The 10,712-nt window shown below is 44.9% G+C and overlaps 1 protein-coding gene across 1 annotated transcript; it reads left to right on the forward strand.

Annotated features, from left to right (window-relative positions):
• Window positions 1-412: 412 nt before the first annotated feature.
• LOC138634495 (porphobilinogen deaminase-like) lies at window positions 413-8,124 on the forward strand. Its single transcript, XM_069721461.1, has 14 exons — window positions 413-564; window positions 2,246-2,299; window positions 2,649-2,721; window positions 3,544-3,593; window positions 3,841-3,896; window positions 4,313-4,390; window positions 5,019-5,096; window positions 5,184-5,259; window positions 5,945-6,058; window positions 6,149-6,187; window positions 6,373-6,492; window positions 6,709-6,762; window positions 7,068-7,154; window positions 7,238-8,124. Exons 1-14 carry the CDS (start codon window positions 541-543, stop codon window positions 7,409-7,411), a joined length of 1,077 nt encoding a protein of 358 aa, XP_069577562.1. The 5' UTR covers window positions 413-540; the 3' UTR covers window positions 7,412-8,124.
• The last annotated feature ends 2,588 nt before the right edge of the window (window positions 8,125-10,712 follow it).

The following is a 10,712-nucleotide window of genomic DNA, read 5'->3' on the forward strand; positions in this document are numbered from 1 at the left end:
GGAAAAAAGTGGTTTTATTTATATCAATTCAAAATATTTGTCGGTTGTTTCCCCTTATTTATTCACTCACGCTCGTTTCCCGAAGACTTTGACTGTGGCATGTTTTTCTGACGGATGGAGGAGACAGGTGTGGCACTTGATAAACAAGTCCAAAGTTGATCTACAGGGAGTTTTTCGGAGGGCCACATCATCATGTCACAACAATAACACGAGAGGAGCTTTAAAGTACATCCCTTTACAGAAGTCATACATTAATCGTTGCGCTTTCTCTTCACGTGGATTAAAGATGTCAGGTACAAACAAATGTGACGCCTCCTCGTGTGCGACACTGCCCGCAAGAGGAAGCTGGTCGACGGAACACGGAAATGACCTCTGGCCGGCCCAATGACGTCAGAGCTGGCGGATTCATTCATATGAGGAGCAGGACGAGAGAAGCGCTCTGGTCTGTACCGAGGATTTAGGGATTTTTAATGGATTCCGCGTCCGGAGAAACGCGCTGTTGACTCGTGCACCATCGGAAGAGCGAACCGGATCACCAACATGTCGGAGGAAGCAAGTTCAGCGGTAGGTTTTTTAATTCGAGTCGAACCGGTGGGTTTTCAGCATGCAGCACGCCCAAACGGAAATTCCGTACGCGCGGTCATGTGCAGCGCTGTGATTGGCTGATTTCTTTGTCACTCTGTGAATCCGGCTCTCCCATTGGATAGGAGGAAGGAGGGGGGGGGGGCTGGAGGTTACATTTATCAGATAGGAGCTAGAAAACGTGCATAAAAAGGCTTAAAAAGGCTCCGTGATTCAGTTTGAGTTCACATCGTTTCGACTGGCTTTGTACGTGCCCTGAATATTTAACAAGCTGTGGACTTCACCTTTATAAATCATTACAGCTATCATTAATAACGCAGAAATAGTGACCCTGGCAAGTGTGGTAGAAATGTTTGATTTACCAACACATTGTTCAGATTAAAAGCTTACCAGGGCTGTTTGCTCCTCGTTACTGAAGCCGAATGAATGTTTGCCGCCCACTAAACCTCTTACAATATTCAGAATCTTTTCTTTAAGTGTGGTCACCTGGTGCTTCGCAGGGAAACATAAAATTCATATATTTTTGAACGAAGTTTCCAGACAGACGTAAGAAAACAGACTGCTGAACATTCAAATGCTATTTTGACCGCATTAACGTTTTTCTACGGTCAAAAAAAGAATACAAACCTGTACTGTCTGTCTACACAGTAAATGCATATGTTATAAATAATCTAGATAGTGTTACAATCTAGGTATGAAGTTAGAAATGAAAAATTTGAATAACCTATTGAAACTCATCAAATTATTGTTATCATTTAGGTAGAATCTTTCTATTTCAGCAAATTATAAACATGTTATTTCATTTTATTGTTTACTTCACTGATGTTTTCATTTAATCCAATGAAATTAAAGTGTCCAATGAGATTTTAGATTAAACATTGTATTTCAGTAAGAAGCTTTTTATTATGGGAAACAGTTTTTTTCTTTGTTACATTTTCACAATGAAGAATTTATTTCCACCCCGTGTGTCTCAGGTAAAATAAGCAGTCAAAAGCAATGAAGTAATGTAACACCATTTTTATTTGGTATTGTTCTGTCCTCTCGGGTATTTTACAGCTATGATGTTAGCTACTGTCCATTCATAGAATAAAGAGAGTGAGAGGAGTACGGTCTCCACACACAGTCTGCTGTTTGACCACACCTCACAACCAGGACCCTCCTTAGCTGCCCATCCCTGCTCTTTATAACGGACTCTATGAATTGGCACACTTATCTTTTGGTACCAGAGATATCTGGCGTGGGGTGGAGGTCCGAAAGGAGGGAAGAAGGGGGAGGTGGTGGGTGATGGGAGGGTGGGGTGGGGGGTGGTGGGGGTCTGGTAAGAAAGACCACTGTTTAGTATCTAGAGGCTATATGACCTCAGCACGGCTCCTTACCAAGACACAGCAGGCACTTCCAGCCACACAGCGGACACAATAGCCTCTACAGTGCAGGAGCTCAGTGCGGACTCTCAGGATTATGGAGGAAGGACCTTACAAATACATCAGGGTGAGGCCAGCAGGGAAAACGCTTCTGTTCGGTTCTGAACGTATCGCAGACGTGGTTGTCGGTGTGTCGGGGTGATTGACAGACATCAGGAAAACTATTTTGGAAGAGCTGTTTTTGCAGAAAGTGTGTTTGAAACTCTTGTCGCTGATTTTTATTTATTTTTTTGTCCCGGCAGGATGGGAACGGCAAGGTTAGACGGCTCATCCGGATGGGGACCCGCAAGAGCCAGGTACGGTACTACATTTATTATAAAATCAGGAGCTTCACATACATTATGCATTCCAGACAGTGTGTCTCTTTTTTGTTGGTCTTAAATGGGGATTTAACTTTAATTGAAACGTGAACAAAAGCCTCGTAGAGTCAGTTAATGTGAACGATCTGATGCACTGGTCCTCCTCCTCGCTGGTTCAGATACAACAGAGTGAGATGTCTGGAGCTTCCTCCTTGCACAGATAACACAATCCGGCTTAAAATGATAACTGCTCCTCCTCCAGTGTGTCCAACTGATTTGATGATCACTCTCTCTGTGGATGGGTGACAAATATGAAAGCTAACGTCCGGTGTTCCTCTGTTCGCAGCTGGCTCGCATCCAGACTGACAGCGTGGCCGACAAGTTGAAAGAGCTCAACTCTGACATCCACTTGGAAATAGGTGAGAATCATCAAAGTCCTTGATTTCTGTCAAACGATGCTGTCGGCGTTTTATAGCTGTGCCACAACATTTCCTAGTTAAAGGCCCCCAAAAACTCTCCGGGTCCACCCACACAACAATAATGTAGAAGGACATGTGCACTCTGGTTAAATGAATGTTAAACACATCCGCAGCCTCCTCGCCTTTCCATCGATCCGTGTCGCCCTCTCTGTGTATTTGCATCTGGCTGTGAGGTGCCGACATTGAACGATGATGGCACGTAAAAGAAAAAAAAAACGTGATTTTCAATCGGATGGTTCTGGCACCAGTCACACGGAGAGATTGGATCAAAGTAGCTCAGATCTGACCTGGAAAAAAAAAAAAATCAGGTTTGAAAAACATGGTGAAAAAGTCTGATCATACTCAGTGGAGGGAAAACACGTCGGATTTAAAGTGGGACTGAAGCGGCAACCAGCAGTGACGTCACCCGTTGGTTTGTGAACGGCCGTTAAGAAGCCTTAAGTTTGGATTTTGTCCGGCGCCATCTTGCTAGTTCAGAGCGGTTTGGAGCCGGTAGTGGGTGGATCTGACTCAATCTGATTGGAAAGCCAACGATACTACGTCCCGCCCACTGATAGCCGTAGTCTGACTGCACCCCAGCCCTGTCAATCAAACAGACACACACCCCCAAAACACATCTTTTTGAAGCTCCTCCACATGCTTTGTCTCATTTAGTGGCAAAACAATAAGAAGTTGTGAAAAACCTGTCTTCAGTAACATGTTCCTGGTGTTCTGTCTACTAATTTATTTTCATACCAAAACCTTGTGTCTTCTGTCTTTCAGTTGCCATGTCAACAATAGGAGACAAAATCCTTGACACAGCATTATCGAAGGTGAGGCTCTTCACGACTACGACCAATCAAATGTGACATTATAACTGACGTATCTACTAAGTCTGCAGAACCAAAGTAGACCATATTTATATGTTGCATGAAATGATCCACTCAAAGGACGTGTGGGGCTCCATATTTAAATGACCTGAAAGCCACGTCTCAGTCTCTTCTCATTATAGGCAACACAAAGTCTCATTTTTAATGCTGAGAAATTAAACAGATAATTTGTGTTTTCTTTTTAATGCAGATTGGTGAGAAGAGTTTGTTCACCAAAGAGTTGGAGAACGCTCTGGAGAGGAACGAGTGAGTGTGACCGGTGTCATCTGTGGCTGACACCACGCTGGCTCCTCTTGCATTGTTTCACCAATGGACCCTTTCTGTTAAGCCAAAGGCTTTCCGTGACTTGCTGATAGAAAGCTGATACTTGTGTACTGTGGCAAACGTTTGGTGTGAATACTCGACAAATGTGGATTTGAGGGATTTTCGGCGATTCAATGATTTTTGCTGTTTTTTTATGCTTTTCTTAATGGAAACGTCCAAACAACTGTCTGATGTTGAATCCATAAGAGCATCTACTGCATGTTCACATGAATTCCATGCAGTGAGAAACCCTTTGATTTCTCGCACAGCCTCAGATGTAGCAGGTGGATCCTTTCTGTAACTCAATGGCTGCATTATACCGTGAAACGTACGTGACCTCGTTCCTCTGTGTCCTTCAGGGTCGATCTGGTGGTTCACTCGCTCAAAGACCTTCCCACCACCCTGCCTCCGGGATTCACCATCGGAGCCGTGCTGAAGTGAGTGTACTCGCACATTTAGCGTGTCGTAAATGAGAGACTCATCCATCCTTTCCATCCTGTATGCCGTTCAAAATGAATTTGACCAAGTAAACACCTCCAATACTCGGTTATCTCACCTGGCAACAATTTCAACTGCTCAAAAGTGGAGAAGGTTATTTTGATTTCTAAAACGGAATTTTAACTTGTCATGATTAGAATTCAAGATATTTGCAATTTAGATGTAGATATATAAGGTATCTACGACGACATTCGGACTCGCTGACGTCATCTCGGCATTCATCGTTAGAAAACGCGTAAAACCCGCATCGTCCTTCTTTAGAAATGTGTTCATCTCTGGATGGGGGAAGTTATTTGGAGGAAAAGTAAAGGGACGATGATGTGTGACGGCAGCTCGGTCGACTGCCGTGTAAAAACCTCATCAGGGCGTCTTCATTGTTTGTGAGGAGCTGCTGCCACTGAAGCGGCGTGCAGGAGACAGAGAGGGCAGTGTGTGCAGGATCAGCTCTTCCTTTGTTGGAACACTTCCGATTTACAACGAGTCCAATATCACTCGCCGCCCCTCCACGTCAGTGTCGTATCTGTGTGGTTTGACCAGCTGTAACCACCTACTTCCTGCTGCTTTCAGGAGAGAAAACCCCCATGATGCAGTGGTGTTGCATCCAAAGCACGCGGGGAAAGCTCTGGACACTCTGCCAGACCGCAGGTACAGTCCGACTCATGAGCATAAACCAGTTGCGTTTGTTTTTTCGGAAATATGGATCAGTGAACTTCCCGCTGTGTGTTTGTGCAGTGTGATCGGCACCAGCTCGCTGCGCCGCGCCGCTCAGCTCAAGAAGAGGTTTCCTCACCTGGAGTTCAAAGATATCGTATCCTTCTGCAGCAACTCCTATGTTCACTTCCTGTTCCCGAAGTTATGAAAAAGCTGGTGTCGTGAAGTTTTTATGTGTTTTTTGTCACGATGTGACCCAGTTTTCCTGTTGTCAGTCAGACCTCATAATACAAAAATGATAGTTTGACTTCACCGAATGACAAACAATGATAATCACTGGCATCGTGTCAGTCGGGTCTTTTTCTCAGTTCGTCCAAATATGGTCACTCGCGGCTCCAAAAAAAACAAGATCGCAACAGCTACAACGACTCAAAGCTTCAGAACAGCAGTTCACAAACTTACCGCTTGTGTTTACCACCTGCAAGCATGCTACCATTGGCTAAATAGCACCGAACACATACACCCGGGGCTGATGGGAATGCTACTGAATTGAAAATGAATCAATAAAATTTCAACCCGATGATGAGGAACATAAATTGAATGGTATCCTGTCAGCCAGCGATGGACTCACTGCCACACCGCCCGACATTTCCATCCCTGTAGAGCTACGCTGCTAACACGGATAATTAAAAACTGTGGAGTCTGTGTTCGCCTTTGAAAACCGATATGGATACACTTTTACATATGAATTCAACAGAAATATGTTTTATTAATCTGTGTGAGGATTCTTGGAGTGGTCAGATTTGCGTTTTGAAGGCGTTTTCCTCAGCTTCAGTCTTCAGCGTGGGAACCTGAACACGCGGCTGAAGAAGCTGGACGAGAAGGACGACTTCGCCGCCATCATCCTGGCTGCTGCTGGCCTCAGGAGGATGGGCTGGGAGAACCGGATCAGCCAGGTACACGGTCCTATCAGGTCCTCCTTTTCAAGTCTCTGTGGGGTCAACAACGGTTCTCATCTAACAAGTCTGATTCTCTTCCACTGGTAGATCCTCGGACCTGAAGACTGCATGTACGCAGTTGGACAGGTAGGACGGAAAACATGACTAATACACAGAAGAGAGGGATAATTAATAGCTACTAATAAGACACTAAATGTGTGTGTGTATAAACCTCTGTGTGTGTGTGTGTGTGTGTGTGTGTGTGTGTGTGTGTGTGTGTGTGTGTGTGTGTGTGTGTGTGTGTGTGTGTGTGTGTGTGTGTGTGTTGTCAGGGAGCTCTGGCAGTGGAGGTTCGAGCCAGAGATGCAGACATCCTGGAGATGGTGTCCGTCCTCCATGACCCTGACACCGTGCTGCGCTGCATAGCTGAGAGAGCCTTTCTCAGACACCTGGTAACCCCCCCCCCACTCACTCACACACACACACACACACACACACACACACACACACACACACACACACACACACACACACACACACACACACACACACACACACACACACACACACACACACACACACACACACACACACACACACACACATCCTGTGACTCATTTTCACATTGTGTGAAGCCCCTGTGTATTCAACTGAACTCTTGTTTGTAGGAGGGTGGCTGCAGTGTTCCTGTGGCTGTGCACACTCAAATCAAAGACTCCCAGGTAAGGACACGAGGTAGATGGAGAATAAGCTCCGCTCCTCTGTTGCTACGTTCATCAAGCTTTCTGTTCTGACTATAGATGGTAAATAAAGATGGTGGTGGCTGCTGGGTCTTGAAAGGTTAAGCAGAAGGGCCACTCGGGGCTGCCTCTAAAAAAAATATCTGTGGCTCCCATTGACTGTATAAAAGTGGACGTAGCTTCTGGCTCTGAAAAAAATGAGGCCCAATGCAGAAGTGCCTTAAACTGCGATACCACCACTTGCCACTAGAGGTAGGTTGATCTTTTTCTGCGGAATGTGTTTCCAGCTGTACCTGACGGGGGCGGTGTACAGTCTGGATGGAGCCGACAGCCTGAAGGAGACCATGCAGACTAGCGTCGCTGCTGGCGACAAGGTACCACTGATCACACCCACCACTGTTGCCCTCAGTCGGTCCTCTCCCAGGATTCTTAACAATAACCTGTGCGTGTGTGGCAGAGCTCGGAGGAGGTGGACGAGCAGCTCCAGCGAGTCGGAGTCACAGCCAGCAAGATCGCCGGCGACGCCCAGGACAGGGCTGAGCAGCTGGGGGTCGACCTGGCCAACCTGCTGCTGAGCAAAGGAGCCAAAGAGATCCTGACGGTGGCCCGGCAGCTCAACGACGCCAGATAATCCTGCCCGGCCGGGGGGAGGTGCGGATGGGTGCAGAGTTCCGGAGTGAGCATACAGGCGCAGCCTTGTTTCAAATAAAAACCTGAATTGCTTCTTTCTGATGTCGAGTGGAGAGACCGACGGATGACTTGCACCAGGTGAGGATTTCAAACACTACTTGGACCAAAGTTGCGCTCGGTGTGGTACAAAGCTGCTAAACGCACCGCCGTCTTCAGCTCGTCGAGAGTCCCTGCTGTCCGCAAGCGCTTCTTGGTCTTAGTTCCAGCCTGTTCTCACTCGCAGTACCTCACGGAACCATCTCCTGATCCGTGGAGAGAACTCCTCCCTCGCTGGGATTGTCAACGAGAAACACAAAGTGGCCTTCAGACGTTGCCGGCAGAACTTACAGTACCGGCACTGACTGATATCCTCATGGTCAAACCCCCATTGTGTTTTTAAGCAGAGCAGTATATTAACTCAGTGGCAATAACACTCTGCATTCTCAATTATTTTCCCCTTGTTGCCAAGGATGTTGAATCAACATCTATTATTGCAGGTTTTGCCTTTTTCGATGCTACCAAAGATGAGTTTCCAAGTTTCCATATTGTGGTTCAGGGCGGCAGTGAAGTGAAACTCATTTAGGTGTAAAAGTTTGGGAAGTGTAAATATAAAAGAAAATTTTGAGTCATTATCAACTTTGGTTTTTGAACTGTTACACTCATTTGACGTGCTTCATTCACCCCTGCATCGTTGTCACATGTTGAATGCCATATTTCCAGTTCAGGACATTTGGAGAGTTCGCTTGCTACCTCTTAAACAGAGACAACACGCAGTATAAAACATACATGATAAGCTTGAGGGAGCTTTTTGTTTGGCTCCACCTGTGATGCCAAGAGCTGTTCCGCTTTTGCACTGAATCTACACGAGTGTCGCTTACATGACTGAGTGTTGAACATCGGAGCTGTAGATCCCACCCGGTCTCTGCATTGGCTTTCAGCTCTGACTTTAAATGTGCACTGTTGCCCTGTTTTATGCTTTGTTACCATAGCGTGTTGTGTAATAGCGCTACGGAAGGCCTTGCAGGTATCAGCTGAGAGCTCATGAAGATATTTAAATGGTTTAAAAGGTGTAAATGTTACAGTTGAGGACGTACAGGAAATATGATTTACTGTTCCAGAAGTGAGCTGACTGCTTGGCCCTTTATGAACTTATTGAACAGACCAGTTCTTTGAACCAGAGAGGTTTCCAGCTGTATGTTCCGTGGAAGCACATTGCATTTGTCAAGCAAAGCAAAAATCAGACTTCATTTCTCATATTTTCTATAAATTATATGACATAGTTGGTCATAATTATGAGAAAGAAAACTTAAACTAAAGTTTTTGCCTTCAGGAGATGGTGATTATCATCCTCACAATAGAGAATACTATCTCAAACTTTTCTATCATATTGTAATTATGATTGAACATCATAATTACAGCTTCTCTATCCTCTTATTATGAGATACTGATCTCATATTTATGGTCTACATGCTTATAATTATCAGACTTTTTCTTATAATTATGAAATCTATATTTCATATCTACAGTGTAATTATTAGAAGCCATAATGTGTAGTTTTCTTGTAAATTGGAAGATATATATAATAATAATAATAATAATAATAATGTGATGTGTAGTCATCAGCAGAAGATACAGAAGTCACAAGTTGGAGGAGTGCAGTGCTCGGTAAAGTTCTTCCACAGCAATTCAACGTTTTAGAAGTTTGTCTCTGAAATTAACAAAAGAAAATGTCCCGTTTGCTGTAATGTTGTCCTGCGACATGCTGTACTCGACATATCACCTCGTATGCCTAATGAGAAAAAAAAAGAAAAAAGTCTCGAACGCTATCGTTCATCTTTCATCGTGCCATCTCAGTAAATGTGATTAAACTGCGTATCTGCCTTACACACATCTGTTCTGTTACTTTGATCAAAGCCTTCATTCTGCATCGGTATAGTTAGTGATGGGATGTGTTGTTTATTTTACAGGTCTTTGTTGTATGTTATTCTATATTTAAACCTCCTGAGACAGCGGGCGGTAATGTTAACCATATTTGTTTTCCAGCTTTAATTTCTGTTTGAACTAATGACAAACATTTCTCTGTTTAGGTTTGTTATGACAATTTCAGTCCGTTAATAATAAAATACCAACATGGTGCGTGCCTTCATTGTGACATGGTAATCGTGTCAAAATGAAACTACTGATGTCAATAAAGTTGTCTGTGGCACAATAAGCTGTGTGTTGCTTATTAAACAAGGAATGTTTTGAGTGAAAAATAAGTACAGACAGAGTTTTATATGGTCTTGATGTATTCTGCATTTTATGAGAAGGGAAGAGTTATTTTAGATAAGAAAAAAAAGGTTAGAGTGCAGTGTTATTCTATACTATTACGCAGTAGTGTCAGTGAACAGCCAGCAGGTGTCGGTATCATTGGACAAATTTTGGAAACCAAAATGTAGACAAAAATAATGTACAACAGATCATTTTATTGTTTAAACAAACGCCCTCATAATACGACGGTGGACTGGCCGGTTGCTCGGCAAATCAATCGGAACGTGACCGATCCCTGTTTTTATCGACGGCTTTACTTTGGCTTCGCCGACGCCCCTTTCAGCTGCGCTTCCTCCTCGGTTCCCCTGATCCAATCAAACTGCAGCCGTCCGTACTGAGTCGCAAGGAGCTGCGGTGAAGAAGTTGAGTTATGAGGCCATTGGTATTATACGACCGAAGGAAGTGGAAGCCGGCTCCTTGGTGTCTTTCATTTCAATCTTCTGCACCACCCTCTGATGTCTCGCGACCTGTCCGACCTGCAGAGAGGGGATGGCTGCTGGCGCGAGCTCTGTCGCTGGAAGGTATCACCGGAGGCTCCGGAGCGGCCAAATTTGCTCCCCGTCGAGAACGGAAACCTTGGTTTGCGATCTGTGTGTACAGTCTCTTTCTCCACTCGGGCATGGACTCGTCCACTTTGTCCATGACAGGATGACCGGTTTGGGAAGAGAGGGTAGGGTCATCGGGAAAGAGCAGGCTGCCGGAACCTTCCGGATGGATCATTTTGGTGGTGGTTGTCGGAACGGTGGAGGGTTGAAACTGAGAAGTCAACTGTCGTTTAGCGTTGGTTGAGAATCCTTTAAGGTGGGATGCGTTCTTTTCGTAGGCTTTGGCCTTCTTATAGAGGTCCAAGATTTTTTTATTAGGGGGCACACGTGATCGGTCTTTGATGTGTTTTTGTTTGTCCGCGTCCATGAGGGGCTCTTTGTTGCTGATTGGCAAGCTTTCAGGGGGGC

Source organism: Brachyistius frenatus, unplaced genomic scaffold (genome assembly GCF_029030835.1).
Source record: "Brachyistius frenatus isolate BFR_SWC_R1_liver_20210118 unplaced genomic scaffold, ASM2903083v1 Contig_265, whole genome shotgun sequence".
In the NCBI taxonomy this organism is placed as follows: domain Eukaryota; kingdom Metazoa; phylum Chordata; class Actinopteri; family Embiotocidae; genus Brachyistius; species Brachyistius frenatus.

Bases quoted from the DNA above. Each gene is read 5' to 3' on its own strand.
- LOC138634495 (XM_069721461.1), top strand. From the start codon at position 541: ATGTCGGAGGAAGCAAGTTCAGCG. The intron at 565-2,245 runs GTAGGTTTTTTA...TTGTCCCGGCAG, and splicing joins CGGAGGAAGCAAGTTCAGCG to GATGGGAACGGCAAGGTTAG. The intron at 6,763-7,067 runs GTAAGGACACGA...ATGTGTTTCCAG, and splicing joins CTCAAATCAAAGACTCCCAG to CTGTACCTGACGGGGGCGGT.